This window comes from Bombina bombina, chromosome 6 (genome assembly GCF_027579735.1).
Source record: "Bombina bombina isolate aBomBom1 chromosome 6, aBomBom1.pri, whole genome shotgun sequence".
Classification (NCBI taxonomy): domain Eukaryota; kingdom Metazoa; phylum Chordata; class Amphibia; order Anura; family Bombinatoridae; genus Bombina; species Bombina bombina.
The window spans coordinates 765,266,935-765,292,942 of NC_069504.1; the positions used below are offsets into that span (position 1 = coordinate 765,266,935).

Genomic DNA, 26,008 nt, shown 5'->3' on the forward strand with positions numbered 1-26,008 from the left:
TGGATTATGCCAATAAAGGACTTTGCCTTTATGAAGAAGTTGGCTATTGCATGATTCGTTTGGAGCCGGGTTCGGTTTTCGTTGTTTTTATGTTAAATATTATAGATATTTCACACAAGAATTAAAGGGACAGTCTAGTCAAAATTAAACTTTCATGATTCAGATAGGGAATGTAATTTTAAACAACTTTCCAATTTACTTTTATCATCAAATTTGTTTTGTTCTCTTTGTGGTATTTTTGAAAAGCTAACCTATTTAAGCTCAAACTGATTTCTAAACCGTTAAAAACCGCCTCTTAGCTCAGAGCATTTTGAAAGTTTTTCACAGTTAGACAGTACTAGTTCATGTGTGTCATATAGATAACATTGTGCTCACTCCCGTGGAGTTATTTAGGAGGCTGCACAAATTGGCTAAACTGCATGTCTGTCAAAAGCACTGAGCTAAGGGGCAGTCTGCAGAGGCTTAGATACAAGGCAATCACATAGGTTAAACATATATTAATATAACTGTGTTGGTTATGCAAAACTGGGGAATGGGTAATAAAGGGATTATCTATCTTTTTAAACAATAAAAATTCTGGTGTAGACTGTCCCGTTAAGAGGTTATAATAATGATAACCCATATGTATCACAGACATTTTAAAAGCTCAAAGAGATATGAAACCCAAAATGTTTCTTTCATGATTCAGATAGAGCATTTTAACAACTTTCCAATTTACTTCTTTTATCAATTTTTCTTCTTTCTTTTGGTATCTTTTGTTGAAAAGCAGGGAAGTGTGCTTAGGAGCCGACCAATTTCTGGAGCACTATATGGCAGCAGTTTTCCATTTGCAAGAGCACTAGATGGCAGTACTATTTCTTGTCATGTAGTGCTCCAGATGCCTACCTAGGTATCTCTTCAACTCAGAATATCATGGGAAAAAAGCAAATTTGATAGAAGTCAATTGTAAACTTTTTTTTAAAATGGTATGCGCTGTCTGAATCACAAAATAATTTTTGTTGGGTATCATATCCCTTTAAAACCTCAGCACACAGAAATAAAAAATCAACCCTTACAATGCAAACATAGTGTAATGTGTATAACAACTGATAATGTTAAACCGGAAATAAGTAACATGACTGTCAAATTACACTACTAGATAGGATGACACGCTACTTTTTTATTTTTTATGATCACACTGCTAATTAAATTAAAGTAAATGATTAAAGGGACACTGAACCCAAATTTTTCTTTTGTAATTCAGATAGAGCATGCAATTTTAAGCAACTTTCTAATTTACTCCTATTATCAATTTTTCTTCGTTCTCTTGCTATCTTTATTTGAAAAAGAAGGCATCTAAGCTTTTTTTGGGTTCAGTACTCTGGACAGCACTTTTTTATTGGTGGATGAATTTATCCACCAATCAGCAAGGACAACTCAGGTTGTTCACCAAAAATGGGCCGGCATCTAAACTTATATTCTTGCATTTCAAATAAAGATACCAAGAGAATGAAGAACATTTTATAATAGGAGTAAATTAGAAAGTTGCTTAAAATTTCATGCTCTATCTGAATCAGGAAAGAAACATTTTGGTTACAGTGTCCCTTTAAATTATTTGTTTCCTCCTGTGTCATAAAACTATTTTAGTGATCAGCAAAAACTGTATAGTTCACCAGTTAGTTCCTTAGCTACTGTCTAAGCAGAGTGAGTGGAGTGCCGGGGTGCACATATTAGTTCATAAGCAAAAAATGCATATACAATATCTAAAGTTTGCTTTCTTTATATGTCAGGAATTCAATCCTGGTTGTCATTAATTACAGCAAAATACGCTGTGTCACATTCCCTTTTGTGATATCAGAAGATTTGAAAAATAACGCATACCGTGAAGTAGTTTTCAAAATCATACACATTTTTTTCGTACATGTGCTTGTTTCTCATTTTGGGTTAGATTTTGAGTGGCATGCTAACTGTTGCACGCAAGCGATAAGGGGCATTTTGCGTCTCTTTGCACGGGTCGGAAGTACAGCGCGTATTACAAGTTGAAAGTAAATGTGTTTGCTTGAGTGAAGCTGAATTTAAGGTGCGTGGGGTTTATCGTGACTTCAGAGCTCTGGTTATCTGTTATGCTTGACGAAAAAGTTGCACAAAAAACATCGAAAATACATTGTTACAGTTATGCTCATAATAACACTGTCTAATAAAAATGATAAAAAAAATATTGCATCAAAAAGTTATAAAGGCTCAAACGTATAAGGTCTCAGGTGTTAGAAAGAAATAGGCAGGCAAATGACTTAACGTGAGATTAATACATACACATGTGTGTGTGTGTGTGTATATATATATATACTGTATATAAATTACATGAATGGGGGGCAAAATAATAATGAAAATACATAGCAAAGTTGTTTTGTTACACATAACTAAACATTTTATATAAAAATATTAATCCCATTATTTACCATTCCCCAGTTTTGCATAACAAACACAGTTATATTAATACACAATTCATCTCTATGATTAGCTTGTATCTAAGTCTCTGCAGACAGCCTCCTTGGGGGGTAGTTATCAAGCCGTCAACCTCAAATACGCTGGAATTCCGCAGCGTATTTGCGGCGAGGCTGATTCGCCTTAGTTATCAAAGGCTCGAGACCGGCAAAAGTAGAATTTTGTGACGTAAACTTCGATCCGCTGGACTCAGTCCGACACAGATCGATTCTTACGTCACTCCAGATGTTCCGCACACAAGTGCGGCACAATCTCACTACTTTTGCTAGTTATCAAATGACTAGCAGGTACGCTCGGCACTTTTACGGCCCAGCGTATCTGGTTTTCAAACCGCCACCCCCGGAAGCGGCGGATCCCATAGGAATCAATGGGAGTCTGACCATAGCGAAAGTACAAGTTCGCTGCTGACAGACATCCCATTGATTTCTATGGGAGCTGTCTGCACCTAACACCCTAACATGTACCCCGAGTCTAAACACCCCTAATCTGTCCCCCCTACACCGCCGCAACTAAATAAAGTTATTACCCCCTAAACCGCCGCTCCCGGAACTATAATAAATGTATTAACCCCTAAACCGCCGCTCCCTGAACCCGCTGCAACCTATATTAAATTTATTAACCCCTATCCTGCCCCCCCTACACCGTCGCCACCTATATTAAATTTATTAACCCCTATCCTGCCCCCCACTACACCGCCGCCACTGTAATAAAATTATTAACCCCTAAACCTAAGTCTAACACTAACCCTAACACCCCCCTAACTTAAATATTAATTAAATAAATCTAAACAATATTTCTATTATGAACTAAGTTAATCCTATTTAAAACTAAATACTTACCTGTAAAATAAACCCTAATATAGCTACAATATAAATAATAATTATATTGTAGCTATCTTAGGATTTATTTTTATTTTACAGGCAACTTTCAATTTATTTTAACCAGGTTCAATAGCTATTAAATAGTTATTAACTATTTAATAGCTACCTAGCTAAAATAAAGAGAAATGTACCTGCAAAATAAAAACTAACCTAAGTTACAATTACACCTAACACTACACTATACTTAAATAAATTATTCCTATTTAAAACTAAATACTTACCTGTAAAATAAACCCTAAGATAGCTACAATATAATTAATAATTACATTGTAGCTATCTTATGATTTATATTTATTTTACAGGTAACTTTGTATTTATTTTAGCTAGTTAGAATAGTTATTAAATAGTTATTAACTATTTAATAACTACCTAGCTAAAAGAAATACAAAATTACCTGTAAAATAAATCCTAACCTAAGTTACAATTAAACCTAATACTACACTATCTACCTACAAATAACTACAATTAAATACAATTACATAAACTAACTAAAGTACAAAAAATAAAAAAAGCTAAGTTACAAAAAATAAAAAAATAAGTTACAAACATTTTAAAAATATTACAACAATTTTAAGCTACTTACACCTAATCTAAGCCCCCTAATAAAATAACAAACCCTCCCAAAATAAAAAAATGCCCTACCCTATTCTAAATTAAATAAAGTTCAAAGCTCTTTTACCTTACCAGCCCTTAAAAGGGCCATTTGTGGGGCTTGCCCCAAAGAAAACTGCTCTTTTGCCTGTAAAAGAAAAATACAACCCCCCCAACATTAAAACCCACCACCCACATACCCCTAATCTAACCCAAACCCCCCTTACAAAAACCTAACACTAATCCCCTGAGTCGTCTTCACTCAGCCAAGCAGCGATGGAACCGAAGGATTCTATCAGCCAATCGGAATTAAGGTAGGAAAAATCTGATTGGCTGATGGAATCAGCCAATCAGATTCAAGTTCAATCCGATTGGCTGATCTAATCAGCCAATCAGATTGAGCTCGCATTCTATTGGCTGATCGGAACAGATTTTTCCTACCTTAATTCCGATTGGCTGATAGAATCCTATCAGCCAATCGGAATTGAGGGGACGCCATCTTGGATGACGTCCCTTAAAGGAGCCTTCATTCGTCGGTAGTCCGTCGGTGAAAAAGGATGTTCCGCGTCGGCGGGATGAAGATTCAAGACCCGGCTTGGAAGATGACATCGCCCGGATAGAAGACCTCTTCAGCGCCTCTTGGAAGATGACATTGCCCGGATCGAAGACTTCTTCAGCGCCGCCTGGATGATGACTTAATCGGATGGAAGATTTCTTCAGCGCCGCTTGGAGGATTAACTTCTTCCGCTCCGGATGTCCACTTCAGTTCCATCGCTGCTCGGCTGAGTGAAGACGACTCAAGGTAGGATGATCTTCAGGGGATTAGTGTTAGGTTTTTGTAAGGGGGGTTTGGGTTAGATTAGGGGTATGTGGGTGGTGGGTTTTAATGTTGGGGGGGGTTGTATTTTTCTTTTACAGGCAAAAGAGCAGTTTTCTTTGGGGCAAGCCCCACAAATGGCCCTTTTAAGGGCTGGTAAGGTAAAAGAGCTTTGAACTTTATTTAATTTAGAATAGGGTAGGGCATTTTTTTATTTTGGGGGGGTTTGTTATTTTATTAGGGGGCTTAGATTAGGTTTAAGTAGCTTAAAATTGTTGTAATATTTTTAAAATGTTTGTAACTTATTTTTTTATTTTTTGTAACTTAGCTTTTTTTATTTTTTGTACTTTAGTTAGTTTATGTAATTGTATTTTAATTGTAGTTATTTGTAGGTAGTTTATTTAATTAATTTAATGATAGTGTAGTATTAGGTTTAATTGTAACTTAGGTTAGGATTTATTTTACAGGTAATTTTGTATTTCTTTTAGCTAGGTAGTTATTAAATAGTTAATAACTATTTAATAACTATTCTAACTAGCTAAAATAAATACAAAGTTACCTGTAAAATAAATATAAATCCTAAGATAGCTACAATGTAATTATTAATTATATTGTAGCTATCTTAGGGTTTATTTTACAGGTAAGTAGTTTTAAATAGGAATAATTTATTTAAGTATAGTGTAGTGTTAGGTGTAATTGTAACTTAGGTTAGTTTTTATTTTACAGGTACATTTCTCTTTATTTTAGCTAGGTAGCTATTAAATAGTTAATAACTATTTAATAGCTATTGAACCTGGTTAAAATAAATTGAAAGTTGCCTGTAAAATAAAAATAAATCCTAAGATAGCTACAATATAATTATTATTTATATTGTAGCTATATTAGGGTTTATTTTAAAGGTAAGTATTTAGTTTTAAATAGGATTAATTTAGTTAATAAGAGTAATATTATTTAGATTTATTTAATTAATATTTAAGTTAGGGGGCGTTAGGGTTAGGGTTAGACTTAGGTTTAGGGGTTAATAATTTTATTACAGTGGCGGCGGTGTAGTGGGGGGCAGGATAGGAGTTAATTAATTTATTATAGGTGACAACGGTGTAGGGGGGGCAGGATAGGGGTTAATAGGTTTAATATAGGTTGCGGCGGGTTCAGGGAGCGGCGGTTTAGGGGTTAAACTATTTAGTTGCGGCGAGGTGCGGGATCAGCAGGATAGGGGTTAATAATTTTATTATAGAGGGCGATGGTATAGGGGGGGCAGGATAGGGGTTACTAGGTATAATGTAGGTGGCAGCGGTGTCCGGGAGCGGCGGTTTAGGGGTTAATACATTTATCAGAGTTGCGGCAGGGTCTAGGAGGGGCGGTTTAGGGGTTAATACATTTATAAGAGTTGCGGCAGGGTCTAGGAGCGGCGGTTTAGGGGTTATTAACTTTATTGAGTTGCGGGAGGCTCCGGGGGCGCCGGTATAGGGATAGAACAGTGTAGTTTAGTGTGGGTGCTTAGTGACAGGCTAGCAATAAAGCTGGGAAAAAGCCGAAGAGCAGCGAGATCGGATGAGTGATAACTCTCACAGTCCGCTGCTCATCGCCCCGCGGCTTTTTAACAGCTTTATTTGATAACTTAGGCGAACGTATTCAAGGTCCGCGGCGGCAAAGGTAGGCGAGCTTAGGCGGGCGTATTGGGCCGGCGAAGGCAGAAAAGTAGACGGCTTGATAACTATCCCCCCTTATCTCAGTTCTTTTGACAGACATCCATTACAGGAAATTAGTGCTGACTCTTAAAGGGACACTGAACCCATTTTTTTTTTCTTTCATGATTCAGACAGAGCATGCAATTTTAAGCAACTTTCTAATTTACTCCTATTATCACTTTTTTTCGTTCTCTTGCTAACTTTATTTGAAAATCATGAATGTAAATCTTAGCAGCCAGCCCATTTTAGATTCAGCACCATGGATAGTGCTTGCTTATTGGAGGCTGACATTTACCCACAAATAAGCAAGCATAACCCAGGTTCTCAACCAAAAATGGGCCGGCTCCTATGCATCACATTCATGCTTTTTAAATAAAGATAGCAAGAGAACAAAGAAAAATTGTTAATAGGAGTGAATTAGAAAGTTGCTTAAAATTGCCTGCTCTATCTGAATCATTAAAGAAAAAAATTGCGTTTAGTGTCCCTTTAAATAACTTCACAGGGTGAGCACAATGTTATCGATATGTCACACATGAACAAACAGCCAGACTGTGAGATAAGAGGTAGACTGCAGAGTCTTAAAAATATGCCTATAAGCCTAAATAGGGTTAGCCTTTAACAAAATATACTAAAAGAAAAAAGCAAATTTGACGATAAAAGTACATTGGAAGGTTGTTTAAAAATTGCATGCCCTATCTGAATCATGAAAAGTTTAATTTTGACTAGACTGTCCCTTTAAGCGAAGCTGTGCAGAAGAGTCAGCGTAAGTTAAGTAGCCTTATCATGTCCTTCAGACAAAAAAGCATTTGGGCAAACTATCAATATGCTATCCAAATGCTTGTGACATCACCTGTGACATTGGTGGTTGCAGTCAGGCATATACTGTACTTAAAGGGGCATAAAAGTCCAAATTAAACTGTCATGGTCCAGACAGGTCATGACCTTTTCAAAGTATTTCTATTATTTAAATTATCAAAAGATTACTTTAACTATGTGTTTAAGCACTTTGCAGGGGTTTAACGTAATGGATTCCTCCCCCCCAATGGACCACAGAACCTGCCTTAAAATATTTAGTAATAAAGCCTAGTGATAAAATGCAGGTTAGTTAATAAGTATAAGCTCTCTGGTAGGATTAAAGGGACAGTCTACGCCAGAATTTGTATTGTTTTAAAAGATAGATAATCCCTTTATTACCCATTTCCCAGTTTTGCATAACTAACACAGTTATAATAATATACTTTTAACCTCTGTGATTATCTTGTATCTAAGCCTCTGCAAACTGCCCCTTTTTTCAGTTCTTTTGACAGACTTGCAGTCTAGCCAATCAGTGCCTGCTCCTAGATAACTTCTCGTGCACAAGCACAGTGTTATCTACATGAAATACGTGAACTAACACCCTCTAGTGGTGAAAAACTGTTAAAATGCAATCTGAAAGAGGTCGGCTTCAAGGTCTAAGAAATTAGCATATGAACCTCCTAGGTTAAGCTTTCAACTAAGAATACCAAGAGAACAAAGCAAAATTGGTGATGAAAGTAAATTGGAAAATTGTTTAAAATTACATGCTCTATCTGAATCATGAAAGTTTATTTTGGCCTAGACTGTCCCTTTAACAAGATGTCATATGATCAGGGCTGGCTCAAGACATTGTGCTGTAAGTAGCCAATACATAAATAATCCCACCCCCCAACTGCCAGATTATTACAATATGAAGCCAGCCATAGTCAGCATTTTAAATTACTCATGACAGCATGCTGAGACCCAACTGGTGGACCCCATATGACAGTATTCGTTATCACAAACACCACCTATAATGCTGCCTGTGTCCCATGATCCAATTATAGAACCTGCCCTGCATACAATAAAGAAAAGTATTATGATTTCATAATATTTTACTTACTAAATGGCCCATGGCCTGCAGTGAAGACCTTCAGTCCTATATGCACCTATGAACCTCTACCTTTTCAAAAATTAGGCCATATTACAAGTGAAGCTCTAAATATTGCTTTCGAGAAATTGATATTAGCGCTTTAGTGAGTAATACCAGCACTGGTATTACAAGTTGAGCACAATGCTAACGCGACCTCGTGTTTGTATTGTTAGGAAGCATTGCGCTCATGAGAGCGCGCTTCCATAGGCTCCAATGGGAGCCTCGTTCAGCGCAGGGGATCAGTAGTGCAGCGATGGCAGCAAAGTGTAAATATATATGTATATGATTATATACAGTACATATATATTTCTGTGTAGACATGTGCATGGCGAAAAAATTTGGTTCGTTTCGGATCTATTCGGATTTTTTTGAATTTCGGTTCGGATTGATTCGAATTCGGAAAAATTTGAATCAATTTGGTTCGGATTCAAATAAATTCATTCGGATTCGGTTCGGTAAGTGTTAGGTGGGATGTGCTGTGTATTAGACTAGTATTATGTACTGTATATTAGGTGTAACCCATAGCAGAGTGATATAACCTAATATACTGTACTATACTAGTGTAATCCATGGCCATCCGAATCTACCGAATAAATCCGAATAAATCTGAACTAATTTGGATTTATTCGTTAGATTCTGCACTATTTTAATTTGGAAATTTGAATCGATCCGAATCCCGAATTTTACGAATTCGGCCGAATTTCCGAATCGATCCGAACCGAATCGCACATGTCTATTTATGTGTTAATATGTGTATAAACGCATATTACCACATAAATATATATGTATATACACATATTAACACATAAATAAATATATATATATATATATAAGCATATACATATATATTTACTGGGAACACACAGTCCCCATAAACCACAATGTAAAGGCACTTTTTAGTGCTGTTTATTTTTTTCTAACACCCCACTCCCGCCAACTTTAGCCCCCAAAAATTGCTATTTGCTGTTAATTTATTAAAAAAATAAAGATGCTGCTATTTTTTTTATTATTATTAGATCCTTAATACAATATTGAAATCATTTAAAGGGATACTAAACCCAAAAATGTTCTTTCATGATTCAGATAGAGAATACAATTTTAAACAACATTACAATTTACTTCTATTATCTAATTTGCTTCATTCTTTAGATATCCTTTGTTGAAGAAATAGCAATGCACATGAGTGAGCCAATCAGACGAGGCATCTATGTGCAGCAACCAATCAGCAGCTACTGAGCCTATCTAGATATGCTTTTCCGCAAAGTATATCAAGAGAATGAAGCACATTAGACAATAGAAGTATATTAGAAAGTTGTTTAAAATGGCGTGCTCTTTCTAAATCATGAAAGAAAAAATGTGGGTTTAATGTCCCTTTAAAGAGACACGAAACCCAGAACTTTTCTTTTGTGATTCAGACAGAGCACACAATTTTAAAATAGTTTCTAATTTACTTCATTGTCAAATTTTCTTTATTCCCATGGTATTCTTTGTTGAAGAGATACCTAGGTAGGTGTCTGGAGCACTGTATGGCCGGAAATAGTGCTGGCATTGTGTGCTCTTTCAAGTGGATAACATTCTTGCAAAACTGCTGCCATATAGTGATCCAGACATGTGCAGTCTTCTCAGCTTTTGTCCCTGCTTTTCAACAAAAGATACAAAGAGAAAAAGAAAAAATTATAATAGTAATAAATTAGAATTTTGTTTAAAATTGCATGCGCTGTCGGAATCATCATATTTAGAGTTTTTCTAAGATAATCTGTTTATGAAAAATGCAGTGAGAAAATCCAATAGTATAAGAAAGTTACAAAGAAAAAAACAGAGCTAAATAAAATTCAATTTTAAAGCGTAACTGGCAGCAAGAACATTATTGTATGCTGAATTCGATACACAAATCAAGAAGAATTTAAATGTGAGAGCATCAACTTTAAGGGTTGCTATGGTGTCTGAGAAATAGGATAAAATATAACAATGACAAATATTAAAAAAATAGACAAGGACAAAATTAAACAAACCTACAAAAAAAGACAATAACACACTCCTTAACATGAAAAAATTAAAGATGAAAAGACAGGCCAAGCTTTAAAGGGCAATTATAGTAAAACATGGCATGCTCTAATAGTGACAGCAGGGTTTAAACACATAGTAGAAGTGTCACTCAGAACCCACAGAGCACTGGTGGTCCTGAGCGTAAACTGCCGTTGACCCAGTCAGCCCTGCTAGCTATAAGACCACTAGAATTGCTCTGTGGGTCCTAAGTGTTACTTCTACTATGTGTTTAATCCCCTTAGCAGGGATTAGACACACATAGAGGTGCATCTAGTGCTAAAATTACACACTCTAAAGAATTAGAGCATGTCATTTTTTTAACTATAACAGCCCTTTAAGTGTGAACTGCTTGGAGACGAGACAAAGAGCGATTTCACTTCTTAGAATGTATAAATTCTTTCCATGTCATGTAATCAAAGCTTAATTATTACCTGAAAGGCTCTTCGGTTTTTTAAGGTGTTTCGGGCTTTCTTGGGAAGAGAGGAAGTCCACATTCCTATAGATGTTAGTATAGGACATTATACAATTGTATATATTTTTGTAGTATATATTGATACAAGTTATGTCTGTTATTAATATGTGTAAAAACTAAATGATATGGAAGATTAAGTGTATGTGTGCATGGCATGGGAGGGTAAATGCATGCATGAATAATTTGTGTGTATGTTTGATAAATACACACTGCCAGGAATCAGGAAGCAAGCATCAAAACGATAGTGACACTAGAGGATTCAAAAGGAACACTTATCATACAGGAAACAGACAGAGGAACTATTCAAAACTATATTCAAGCTTTTTATATATATATATATATATATATATATATATATATATATATATATATATATATATATATATATATATATATATATATTATACAGGTAGCCCTCAGTTTACGCCGGGGTTAGGTTCCAGAAGGAATGGTTGTAAATCGAAACCGTTGTAAATTGAAACCCAGTTTATAATGTAAGTCAGTGGGAAGTGAGGGAGATATGTTCCAGGCCCCTCTCAAAATTGTCATAAGTAACACCTAATACATTATTTTTAAAGCTTTGAAATGAAGACTTTAAATGCTAAAAAGCATTATAAACCTAATAAAATAATCACACAACACAGAATATATAATTAAACTAAGTTAAATGAACAAAAACATTTGCTAAACCTAATACAATAATCACACAACACAGACTTCACTTGCATTTTTCTGCAAACAGTTCTTTCTATGCATTCCAATCTGGACTGATTTATAGACAGGAAGATCTTGTTCCTTTGAAATCTGCTCGATAGCTCAGGTCTGGTTAAACTGATTAATTTCAACTTGCTTGGCTTTGCTGCAACACAAGCGGACAGCTCCACCTACTGGCTATTTTAATAAATGCACTGCTTCTCAATGCTTTTCAATAGCAGTCACATGACTGGAAAAAAAGGTTGTTATTCTGAAATGGTGTAAATTGAACCGTTGTAAAACGAGGGCTACCTGTGTATATATATATATATATATATATATATATATATATATATATAAACAACAGCAGGCCTACTGGGAACCTTTACTAGGTAATTTACAAGCATAACTCAACAACACTCAATATACCAATAGCTGCCAGATGTCACATTGTATTTGCATTGACAGTTTGGCCTTCAAATAACCCAACCTCCTATCCTCCCCACTACTCTCTTCTTCTTTCCTTCTCATCTCTTACTTCTCATTTCCCTGCAACCTCCCAGCCCCCCCCCTTATCTTTTTCTCCCATCCAAGGCATGTTTATAATGAAGATAAAATGCTGTACCTCTCTCTAGCAGGACTCAAGATGTGTTTTAATGTTTGTTGTTTTCATGTTTGGTTATTTAGTCTTGATTACAGGTAGACATCTTATTACCGGTTGAAGTAAACAGATGAAGCTGATTCACCTGTCCTCCGTTCATAGGGCGAACAACTCAACTGTTGGTCTACTAAACTCCATTACATCTCCAGTAATGTCTGAAATGTATATATGTACAAAGGTAGTCAGAGGCGCACTAGTACTGTCCCTGGGGCTCTTCAGTAATGAGTAGGAGTCCTACTGTGCCATTACTGAAGAGCTCCAGGGACAGTACTAGTGCGCCTCTGACTACCTTTGTACATATATGCATTGTTTTCGTCTGAGTCAAGATAGGCTGCCTCTTACAATCCCTAGTAAAATTGGTCTTTGTATATCATATGTTGCTCAGTATTTTGCGGGCATTTGTATAGTGTAAGGCTGAAGATGAGGCAGGTGTATTCAATTAAATAGATTCAGTGTAACAGGTATTTTAAACAACAGCTTAACATGGAGACCGCTGAGGAGGAAGATTATGGCCTCTAGTTATCAAGCCGTCAACCGCAAATACGCTGGAATTCCGCAGCGTATTTGTGGCGAGGCTGATTCGCTGAAGTTATCAAGTCCTACAGACCGGCAAAAGTAGAATTTAGTGACGTAACATACGATCCGCCGGACTCAGTCCGACACAGATCGATGGTTGGTCACTCCAGATGTTCCGAACGCAAGTTCGGCACAATCTGACTACTTTTGCTAGTTATCAAACAACTAGCAGGTACGCTCGCCACTATTCCGGGCCAGTGTACCTGGTTTTCAATCCGCTGCCCTGGAGGCGGCGGATCCCATAGGAATCAATGGGAGTCTGACAGCAGCAAGAGCTCATGTTCGCTGCTGCCCGATATCCCATTGATTTCTATGGGAAGTGTCTGCACCTAACACCCTAACATGTACCCCGAGTCTAAACACCCCTAATCTGGCCCCCCTACACCGCCGCCGCCTACATTAAGCTTATTAACCCCTAAACCACCGCTCCCAGACCCTGCCGCAAATAAATAAATTGTTTAACCCCTAAACCGCCGCTCCGCCGCAAATAAATAAATTGTTTAACTCCTAAACCGCCGCTCCCGGACCCCGCCACAACTATAATAAATTGTTTAACCCCTAAACTGCCGCTCCAGGAGCCCATCGCCACCTACATTACATTTATTAACCCCTAATCTGCCCCCCCATTCATCGCCGCCACCTACATTATATCTATTAACCCCTAACATTATATCTATTAACCCCTAACCCTAACCCTAACACCCCCCTAACTTCAATATTATTTAAATTAATCTACATAAATATTCCTATAATTAAATAAATTATTCCTATTTAAAACTAAATACCTATAAAATAAACCCTAAGATAGCTACAATATAATTCATAATTACATTGTATCTATTTTAGGATCTATATTTATTTTACAGGCATCTTTGTATTTATTTTAACTAGGTACAATAGTTATTAAATAGTTATTAACTATTTAATAACTACCTTGTTAAAATAACTACAAAATTACCTGTAAAATAAATCCTAACCTAAGTTACAATTACACCTAACACTACACTATCATTAAATAAATTAAATGAATTAACTACAACTACCTAACATTAAATAAAATTAACTAAAAATAACTAAAGTACAAAAAAACCCCTCTAAATTACAGAAAATAAAAAAAATTACAAGAATTTTAAACTAATTACACCTAATCTGAGCCCCCTAATAAAATAAAAAAGCCCCCCAAAATAATAAAATTCCCTACCCTAAACTAAATTACAAATAGCCCTTAAAAGGGCCTTTTGCGGGGCATTGCCCCAAAGTAATCAGCTCTTTTACCAGCCCTTAAAAGGGCTTTTTGCAGGGCATTGCCCCAAAGTAATCAGCTCTTTTACCTGAAAAAAAAAGAAATACAATACCCCCCAACATTAAAACCCACCACCCACACACCCCCACTACCCCCCTTAAAAAAACCTAACACTACCCCCTTGAAGATCACCCTACCTTGAGCCGTCTTCACCCAGCCGGGCACAAGCGGTCATCCGATCCGTCCAGAAGTCTTCATCGAATCCGGGCAGAAGAGGTCCTCCAAGCGGCAGATGTCTTCATCCAAGCGGCATCTTCTATCTTCAATCAACCGGAGCGGACGGAGCCATCTTGAATCCAGCCGACGCGGAGCCATCCTCTTCCATCGACGTCCTAACACCGAATGAAGGTTCCTTTAAATGACGTCATCCAAGATGGCATCCCTTGAATTCCGATGGCTGATTCTATCAGCCAATCGGAATTAAGGTAGGAAAAATCCGATTGGCTGATGCAATCAGCCAATCGGATTGAGCTCGCATTCTATTGGCTGTTCCAATCAGTCAATAGAATGCAAGCTCAATACGATTGGCTGATGCAATCAGCCAATCGGATTTTTCCTACCTTAATTCCGATTGGCTGATAGAATCCTATCAGCCAATCGGAATTCAAGGGACGCAATCTTGGATGACGTCTTTTAAAGGAACCTTCATTCGGTGTTAGGATGTTGATGGAAGAGGATGGCTCCGCGTCGGTTGGATTCAAGATGGCTCCGCTCCACTCTGGTTGATTGAAGATAGAAGATGCCGCTTGGATGAAGACATCTGCTGCTTGGAGGACCTCTTCTGCCCGGATTCGATGAAGGCTTCTGGACGGATCGGATGACCGCTTGTGCCCGGTTGGGTGAAGATGGTTCAAGGTAGGGTGATCTTCAAGGGGGTAGTGTTAGGTTTTTTTAAGGGGGGATTGGGTGGGTTTTAGAGTAGGGGTGTGTGGGTGGTGGGTTTTAATGTTGGGGGGGTTGTATTTCTTTTTTTTCAGGTAAAAGAGCTGATTACTTTGGGGCAATGCCCTGCAAAAGGCCCTTTTAAGGGCTGATAAAAGAGCTGATTACTTTGGGGCAATGCCCCGCAAAAGTCCCTTTAAAGGGCTATTTGTAATTTAGTTTATGGTAGGGAATTTTATTATTTTGGGGGGGCTTTTTTATTTTATCAGGGGGCTTATATTAGGTGTAATTAGTTTAAAATTCTTGTAATTTTTTTATTTTCTGTAATTTAGAGTTGTTGTTTTTTTGTACTTTAGTTATTTTTAGTTAATTTTATTTAATGTTAGGTAATTGTAGTTAGTTAATTTAATTTATTTAATGATAGTGTAGTGTTAGGTGTAATTGTAACTTAGGTTAGGATTTATTTTACAAGTAATTTTGTATTTATTTTAACTAGGTAGCTATTAAATAGTTAATAACTATTTAATAGCTATTGTACCTAGTTAAAATAATTACAAAGTTGTCTGTAAAATAAAAAAAAACTAAAATATCTACAATGTAACTATTAGTTATATTGTAGCTATCTTAGGGTTTATTTTATAGGTAAGTATTTAGTTTTAAATAGGAATAATTTATTTAATTATAGGAATATTTATTTAGATTAATTTAAATAATATTTAAGTTAGGGGGTGTTAGGGTTAGGGTTAGACTTAGGTTTAGGGGTTAATTCATTTAATATAGTGGCGGCAGTGTAGGGGGGTAGATTAGGGGTTAATCAATGTACTGTAGGTGGCGGCGGTGTAGGGGGGCAGAATAGGGGTTAATAAATGTAATGTAGGTGGTGGAGGGCTCCGGGTGCGGCGGTTTAGGGGTTAATAAGTTTATTTATTTATTTTAGGGGTTAATATATTTATTATAGTTGCAGAGGGGTCCAGGAGCGGCGGTTTAGGGGGTAATAAGTTTATTTAGGTGTGGGGGGCTCGGGGAGCGGCGGTTTAGGGGGTATAATAGTATAGTATAGTGTGGGTGCTTAGTGACAGGCTAGCAAGAAAGCTGCGAAGAAGCCGATGAGCAGCGAGATCGATGACTGTCAGTTAACAACAGTCCACTGCTCATCGCTCCGTACTTGGTGCGCGGCTTCTTGACAGCTTTCTTGATAACTTTGGCGAACGTATTCAGGTCCGTGGCAGCGATGTTAGGCGAGCTTAGGCGAGCATATTGGGGCCGGCGAATGCAGGTAAATACGGAGCTTGATAACTAGAGGCCTATGTGTTCAAAAGCATTGATGAATCTTGTGAGTATGATGAAGCTGTAGATGAATACCCCCTTATGTGCAGAATTGACTATTTTAGGAAATAGATGCCATGAGAATGAGAGACATCAAATTGGATCTTGATATAAAAACATTCCTCATTTATAGAAACAGTAAAAGAATAGCCCATGGACTACGTATCCATAAGTTTCCATCATTTATAGTTACGGATTTTGAGTTAATTGCACGTTGGAATAAAGTATTGGATATCTGCTCCTTTTAATTAATAGATCTATTAAATGAATTTAAAAAGAAACAGAGAGCACAACTTATTGAAGAACTTCAGGATATAAAAGAAAAATTAAAGTCTGTACAACATGATCCAGAATTTAGGAAATATGACTCAAATTTTTTATGGGATGCTTTCAAACAGGAATTGTGGGATTACAAATCACGAAAGATGACGAGACAAGAGGGACTATGAGAACAACAAGTTGGTCATTGGGACAAACCTTTAGAAGGGATAAAAACAAGCAGAACCCCTTTAAGAAAAATAAAAATAAATCCACAAAAGTTTTAAAAAAGTTATATTTTCTGATACAGAATATGAAATCGAATTCTCAGATAATGATAACAACTTAGAAGACATTGCTGTGTCTAATGTATCTGTATTGGATACTCCAGGATGAATCTCTAAACCAGCGCCATGCTCATCTGGGGGCAAGAAGAAAAAAACACATCGAGGAGGGAGAGAAAAAGGTCATGGAAAATAGAAATGTGCATGGCGAAAAAATTCGGTTCGGTTCGGATCGATTCAGAATTTTTCAAATTTCGGTTCGGATTGATTCGAATTCGGAAAATTTTGAATCGATTCGGTTCGTATTCATTTCGGATTCATTCGGATTCGAAGAAATTCGGCTGGATTCGGTTCGGTTCGGAAATTCGGAATTTCGGTAAGTGTTAGGTGGGATTAGACTAGTATTATGTACTGTATATTAGGTGTAACCCATAGCAGAGTGATATAACCTAATATACTGTACAATACTAGTGTAATCCATGGCCATCTGAATGTACCGAATAAATCCGAACTAATTCGGATTTATTCTGTAAATTCGTCAGTATTTTAATTCGGAAATTCGGTTCGATCCGAATCTCCGAATTTTCCGAATTTACGAATCGATCCAAAACGAATTGCACATATCTAATGGAAAATTCAGTCAGAAAGAGACTGGGAAAAGTGTGGAGAAAAAAACTTATCAAACCAGATTCTAGCAACGCAAGAAATATGCATAAACAAGAATGTTCTTAATGTGTCATCAGTGACTTTATCAGACATGTTAATTAGTTTGCGTGCAAACTTACCCTAAAGAAACATTTTTTTCAGGATTCAACAGTATTCCTTCAACCCCTACCAGTGTTTCCATTGATATTGATTCTTTGAATTTTAGTGATCAATGTGCAATAATTGATTTACAGGATTTGTTATCCGAAATCACTGGTCAGGGGGAGAAGTTATTACAGGAAAAGGATATCTGTAGTGGCCATTTGAGTAGAAAGAGTAAGTTTTATCCAATACATGCTAGAGGTCAAGCTCTTGAGGTTTTTCAGCATACAGTTGAGGAGCGTCTTAGGAATTTAAAAAGTACAGTGGCTACTCATAAATCTAGTGACAACATTACCCCTTTAGAAAAGAAAGCTTTAAAAAATCTAAGCAATAATGAAAAGCTAGTGATCCGTGCCTCAGACAAAGGGGGTAATGTAGTTGTTTTAGACAGAGACTCCTATTTGTCAGAATCTCAGAGACAATTAAATGACAGGGACGTATATGAGAGTTTATTGGAGGATTCCACTAGGAATTTCAGAAGCATTTTGGTAGGATTAGTATTATATGTGAAGCATAATGGTTTAATAACTGCATCCACAAAATAATTTTTATTACCAAAATACCCGGTTATACCACTTTTTCATAGTCTTCCCAAGACTCATAAAGATCCCAAGAACCCCCAGTGACATACACCCCATCATAGCAGGAATAGGCTCACTCAATGAACCACTTTCAGAACTTGTTGATTCTTTTTTGCAACCCCTAGTTAACGATCTTCCAGGTTATTTACAGGATACCACCTTCTTCTTTTGATGCTGGAAAAGATACACTGGGAAAAAAAACTTACACATTTTTAACAGTTGATGTTTCATCACTGTATACATGTATCGAACATGACAAAGGCCATGAATATTTTTTGGAGCATCAAAGTGGTTATGAGAGTGTTACTAAGACTTTTTTGTTGCAATCAATTGAGTACCTCTTGTCTCAGAATTATTTCAAGTTTAATAGGAAATTCTACTTGCAAAGACATGGGACCGCTATGGGGGCCAAATTTGCCCCCTCCTTTGCCAACCTGTACATAGATGATTTGATATGTGTCTTGGATTGTGAACCCACTAAGGTTAAACCCTTTATTGATTACCTTAATGACAATTCCTGTGACTTTTTTTTTGTGGAGAGCAACACGGGAATAGTGTGAATTTTCTTGATGTTACCCTCACAGGGTATTTGGTCAGTCCTACAATTGATACAATGCTTTATTCGAAGCTGAGTGCCAGCAACACAATTTTAAGATCTAATTCATGTCATCCAAATCATACTATCAAAGCGATCCCTAATGGACAGTATTTGAGGGTGAAAAGGATTTGTAAACGTGAAGAAAGCTATAATAAAAATGCAGCTGATTTAACCAGAAAGTTAGTAGAAAGAGGCTACAATGAGAGAGCTTTACATGCAGCACATCATCAAGTAAATCTTGAGGGAGGAGTTACTTACCAAAAGGCACAAGCCTCATAATACAGAAAAAAAGCCCATGTTTATTACAACGTATAGCCAAGAATATAATAAAATCTGCAATATTATTAGGGAGTGTATACCCATTCTCTACTTAGATCCCATCTTAAAAGAAGTAGTAAAAGAAGGATGCAATTTTGTATCGAAAAGAGGTAAAACAATTGTCAATGCTGTATCCCCTTCCTTATTACCTAACATTAACAAGCATGGTAAGCTCCCGTCAGTACGTAGGCAGGACCAAAAGACCCCTCAGGGAAAGATTTCTAGAGCACTTGAGATTTATTCATGATCACGAAAGTAGTACACCTAGCTCGTCATTTTAGTGATTTACACATCTCAGACTCAAGTATGCTTTCAGTGCAGGCAATTGATCACGTTCCAGTGTTGAGACGACCGAGAAGGTAAATTAAGTGTAAGAGAAGTGTTTTAGATATTCTCTTTGCAACGGATGTGGATCATTTTGTATGAACTCATATATGTATTGATTAGAACTATACTAAGATTTTTGGCACAATTATATTATTAAAAATGTTTTATTGAATATATGGATTTATCCATACCTCATAAGAGCTGAGGTTGTTACACGTGAGTGTTCATTTGGCTATATATTTTTGAACTACTTTCAAGTTATCTGATATACTACACTAGGAAGGACTTTTCTGCTGTGCGCCCTTCCCTCTTCTGTTTTATATATATATATATATATATATATATATATAAAATTAATGTATGTGTATATATATATATATATATATATATATATATATATATATATATATATATATATATATATAGGCAAAATGAGTCAGTTGCTGTGATATACCTTTAAGGTATCTCCCTGCATGCACTTCCCTCCTTTAAAAGGGAGCCTCCTACTTCCAGACCTTGCCTGATTATTGAGAATACAAGCAGCCTTTCGTTTGTAACCATTTGCCACAACTTCAGGTCCATTACCAATTCCTAGAACCCTCAGGGGATCTCTATCAACTATCCACAGTTTGACCTTGTGGATCTACTTTTGTTCCAGAGTGATTAACTTTATGCCCTATTTACCTGTGCATAACCGCTACTGGAAAATCCATTTGCAGCTCTCCCTTTGCAGCGCCTGTCAGTTTCCATCACTGACCGCGATACCTCAGCTACTCTCCAACTTCTGTTTCTACTAACCGGAAGTGAGTCACACATTCACCGCAAGCCTTCAATACAGCACCGCTGCTCCTCCGTGAAGCCTCTCAGGTAAATCGTTCCTGTAACTTTCTATCTGCTTACAGCTTACTAGGATTTGTCCTCTTTCTCTTACTCCAAAGTTAATCCGGACTACCTGCTACTCCTCAGCTCTGTGTAAGTTACATTCCTGATTCCTGACTCAGCTGTGCATAAGTTTATTTATCAACCTGAGACAGACTGTGTGTTTGAGACTGTAAATATTTTATGGGTGAATGTGTGTGAAGGATTCTACTTTACTATCTGGAATACAACTGTGACATTTGATTACTATAGTGAATCCATCCAATAACCTTGTTCATTATACTTCTGATTAGAGGTAATTTGTGTTACCTTGTATCCACTCCTACTGGCAATTAATTGCTCACTGTTTCCTTTTCTGACCAAACTGAGTCTGTGTTTGCAGAAATTGTTAGACAAAAGAGCTACATTTAAACCTTTTCTGGTAACTGAGCACTGGATTCATTACATAATAATCAGGCCAAGAACAGGTCCTGTTTTGATTATTAAACATGGATCCCACAGTAAAAAATGAATTCAGTAATGTGTACCAGAAATTGGAATACTTAGCCCATGCCATACAGGAGATTCAGACAGAGAATAAAGCTATAAAAGCTATGATAAAAGACTGTTTAACACCTAAACAAGTGGATATACCAGAACCACAAGTACATACACCAACACCTTTCTCTGGGAAAAGATCTGAGTTCCGTGATTTCAAAAATGCTTGCAACCTGTTGTTCTCACTGAAACCACGCACCTACCATTCAGATAGGATTAAGGTCTGCACCACAATTTCTTACTTATTAGGAGAACCACGCACTTGGGCTAACAGATTTTTTGAGCAAAATAACCCCATTTTAGATTCCTTAAATGATTTCTTTGCAGCAATGACAAATCTTTATGAAGACTCAAACAGCCAACTACAAGCTGAGACTAAACTTCGGTCACTCAAACAAGGGAAACGGACTGTAGAGGAATACACTACCGATTTCCAGATGTGGGCCTCTGACTCATTATGGAATGAGGTAAGCCTCCGTAACCAGTTCCGCCTAGGGTTGTCCGAATCCTTAAAAGATGAACTCTCTCGACTGGAACTTCCTGAAACACTTACTGGTTTAATTAAGTTAAGCACTACGTTGGATAGACGTCTGAGGGAGAGAAAAGCTGAAAAAGGCATGTATGACCCCTCTGTTAAGCGCATCTATCCCTCATCGTACACCCAGGACAGAAATTTGGCTTCCAGCACCCCAATGGAGATTGGGGAAATCAAAGGACCTCTGACTCAAGAGGAGAAAACAAGAAGAAGATTAGGAAATTTATGCTTGTACTGCGCTCACAAGGAGCACACAGTCTCAACTTGCCCCCTCCTAGCAAAACAAAAGAAGGGTAAGGCCATGAATGTAACATCATTATGTAATTTAACTATTGCTACCCAGCTCACTGTTTCTCTCTCCCTACAGTGGGACCGACTCCACATCCAGAGTGAAGCATTAATAGATTCCGGGGCTTCAGGAATATACATTGATGTTGCCTTTGTTAAGAAAAATAAAATTCCCATAGTGTGTAAACAGCAACCGGTTTTTGTGAAGTTAATAGATGGTACTCTGATACAGAAGGGCCCAATTACACATCATACTATTCCCTTACTCACAACAACTAAAGATGGTCACACAGAATATCTTACATATGATATTATTCCTATTGATAGGCACACTGTTATCTTGGGATACAAGTGGTTAAAGACACATAATCCAAGCATTAATTGGTTAAAGGATAAGATAAGTTTAAGATCTGAATACTGCACAAATACATGTTACCCACACTGTTCCATATCTTCTATTGAGAATGGTATACCAACGGCATATTCTGATTTGGTAGACGTATTTGATATGAAAGAGGCTGAATCTTTGCCACCACACCGTGAATTTGATTGCCCCATAGAAATAATACCAGGATCTCAAATACCCTATGGTAAAATATATCCTCTGTCCCAGGATGAGCTTACTCATTTGCGTTCATACTTAGACGATAACCTTAAAAAGGGTTTTATTTCACACTCCACCTCACCAGCTGCAGCTGGTATATTTTTTGTTAAAAATAAAGATTTAAGTTTAAGACCCATAATAGATTACAGAGCCTTAAACGCGATTACAGTTAAAAACCGTTACCCTTTGCCTCTAATACCAGAATTACTGGAAAGACTCACCAATGCCACCATTTATACTAAATTAGACTTAAAGGGGGCGTACAATTTAATCCGGATCAAGAAAGGAGATGAATGGAAAACAGCTTTTCGTACCCATTATGGGTTATTTCAGTACAACGTTATGCCTTTTGGCTTAAGTAACGGACCAGCAACTTTCCAACACTTCATTAATGAGATATTCCGAGATTTAATGGATGTATGTGTTGTGATTTATCTGGATGATATCCTTATCTATTCCACCAACTTACAAGACCACGTGAAACACGTGCGCTGGGTTCTGACCCGCTTAAGACAACATAGATTATTCGCTAAACTGGAAAAATGTAATTTCCATGTCAAGCAAATTAAATTCCTTGGTTATATCCTATCACCTCATATGGTCCAAATGGATCCTGAAAAAATAAAAGCTATCCAGGATTGGACCATACCACGATCTGTTCGAGCACTGCAGAGGTTTCTGGGTTTCTCGAACTTCTACAGAAAGTTCATCAAAGACTTTTCTACTATTGTACGACCATTAACACAACTTACAAGAAAAACCCGTAAATACCATTGGAATGAAGAAGCTGAAAAAGCTTTCAACAAACTTAAACACTGTTTCTCCACAGCACCGGTACTGACTTTACCGGATTACCAATCCCAATTCATTGTAGAAGTTGATGCCTCCAACACTGGCATAGGAGCAGTGCTATCACAAAAAGGAAAAAGAAATCAAGAAACACACCCTGTGGCCTTTTACTCCAGAACTCTACTTCCAGCCGAATCCAACTATAGCATTGGTGATAAGGAACTTTTAGCAATTAAAAGTTCCTTAGAACATTGGAGGCATTTATTAGAAGGTGCAAAAGAACCTTTTCTCATTTTTACTGACCACAAAAACCTTGAATATTGGAAGAAAAGTAAGACTCTCTCAGCACGCCAAGTCAGGTGGTCTCTCTTTTTGGATCGTTTTAATTTTATGATTACGTACCGACCAGGACACACTAATATTAGAGCGGATGCTCTTTCTAGAATGTCCGATTCAGTGAACCATTCTGAAAACCTCAATCCTATCATTCCAGAAGAGAAATTTATAAGTTCACTTTCTAACCTTGAAAAAGACATACTCCTCGAAACACGGAAAGAGACTGATCACCCAGCAGCTTGTGAGAATGATTCCACAACAGGTTTACTATACCATAATAATAGGTTATATGTCCCCAAAGCTCTTAGGAAGGTGATATTGAATCATTTTCATGACAGTGTCTTGTCTGGACATAAAGGAGTACAAAAAACTACTGATTTAATAAAACGATACTTTTGGTGGCCTCAGTTGAAACTAGACGTCATACACCATCTAAAAACATGTGATACCTGTGCAAGAAATAAAGTGGCACACAAAAAACCTATTGGTTTATTAGTTAATCTACCCGTACCAGATATGCCATGGTCCACCATATCAATGGATTTCATTGAAGACCTTCCAGTTTCACGAAACCACACTACCATTCTAGTGGTTATAGACCATTTAACAAAACTTGGTCATTTCATTCCACTTAAGAGTTTACCTACAGCCATCATCACTGCAAAGGTATTTCTCGACAATATAGTCAGATTGCATGGCTTACCTACTACTATCATCACTGATCGGGGTACTCAGTTCACCTCAGCATTCTGGAGGTCTCTGTGTAAACTCCTACAAATAGATACACGATACACCACTGCTTTTCATCCTCAGTCAAATGGTCTGACTGAACGGTTGAACCAGACATTGGAACAATTCCTACGGTGTTATCTGAGTCATCTTCAGGACGATTGGGTTGATTACCTTCCGATGGCGGAGTTCTCTTCTAATAATTCTATCTCATCTTCAACCAAAGTCACGCCATTCTTTGCTACATATGGTTTCCACCCAACCACTATCACATTGTCTCCTACTACAGTGAATTGTCCAGGGGCTCAAGAGTTTAGTAACACTTTACAGGATAAACTCCAATTGCTTAAGACGCATCTCTTGGAAGCTCGGGAACATCAAAAGAAGTATTATGACTTACATCATTCCCCAAGTCCCACCTACAAGATAGGTGACATGGTTTTATTGTCTACCAAGTATTTGAAACTTAGTGTACCTTGCAAAAAGTTAGCCAATCAATTTATTGGTCCGTTTCCCATTGAGGCCGTCGTCAACCTGAACGCAGTTCGGTTGACTTTGCCAAAAGATCTAACTGTTCATCCTACGTTTCATGTGTCTTTGATCAAGCCTTATGATGCTGACCTCTCTCTTCGCCAGGTTCCTCCACCTCCACCTATCTACCACAAAGATCAGTTGGAGTATGAGGTCGAGTCCATCCTTGACTCCCGAATCCGTCGCGGCATTGTCCAGTACCTGATCCAATGGAAGGGCTATGGCCCTGAAAGCAACTCCTGGGAGTCTCATAAGGATGTTCATGCGCCTGCTCTACTCTCCGCTTTCCATCAACGGTATCCTGGGAAGCCCAGTCACCGTTCTGTTGTCGCCTGCCCTTGAGGTGGGGGATATGTGATATACCTTTAAGGTATCTCCCTGCATGCACTTCACTCCTTTAAAAGGGAGCCTCCTACTTCCAGACCTTGCCTGATTATTGAGAATACAAGCAGCCTTTCGTTTGTAACCATTTGCCACAACTTCAGGTCCATTACCAATTCCTAGAACCCTCAGGGGATCTCTATCAACTATCCACAGTTTGACCTTGTGGATCTACTTTTGTTCCAGAGTGATTAACTTTATGCCCTATTTACCTGTGCATAACCGCTACTGGAAAATCCATTTGCAGCTCTCCCTTTGCAGCGCCTGTCAGTTTCCATCACTGACCGCGATACCTCAGCTACTCTCCAACTTCTGTTTCTACTAACCGGAAGTGAGTCACACATTCACCGCAAGCCTTCAATACAGCACCGCTGCTCCTCCGTGAAGCCTCTCAGGTAAATCGTTCCTGTAACTTTCTATCTGCTTACAGCTTACTAGGATTTGTCCTCTTTCTCTTACTCCAAAGTTAATCCGGACTACCTGCTACTCCTCAGCTCTGTGTAAGTTACATTCCTGATTCCTGACTCAGCTGTGCATAAGTTTATTTATCAACCTGAGACAGACTGTGTGTTTGAGACTGTAAATATTTTATGGGTGAATGTGTGTGAAGGATTCTACTTTACTATCTGGAATACAACTGTGACATTTGATTACTATAGTGAATCCATCCAATAACCTTGTTCATTATACTTCTGATTAGAGGTAATTTGTGTTACCTTGTATCCACTCCTACTGGCAATTAATTGCTCACTGTTTCCTTTTCTGACCAAACTGAGTCTGTGTTTGCAGAAATTGTTAGACAAAAGAGCTACATTTAAACATTTTCTGGTAACTGAGCACTGGATTCATTACAGTTGCACTCTCACAGACAATTCTCCA

At 37.5% G+C, this 26,008-nt stretch overlaps 1 protein-coding gene across 2 annotated transcripts in view; it reads right to left on the bottom strand.

Moving 5' to 3' along the window:
• Positions 1-11,067, bottom strand: part of LOC128662256 (uncharacterized) — a 78,099-nt gene extending 67,032 nt beyond the window's left edge. For both annotated transcript variants that reach the window (XM_053716078.1, XM_053716077.1), the window contains exon 1: positions 10,866-11,067. In XM_053716078.1, coding sequence (XP_053572053.1) covers positions 10,866-10,953 — 88 coding nt within the window. In that variant the 5' untranslated portion in view covers positions 10,954-11,067. The remainder of the gene's footprint in view (positions 1-10,865) is intronic.
• Between the last annotated feature and the right edge of the window lie 14,941 nt (positions 11,068-26,008).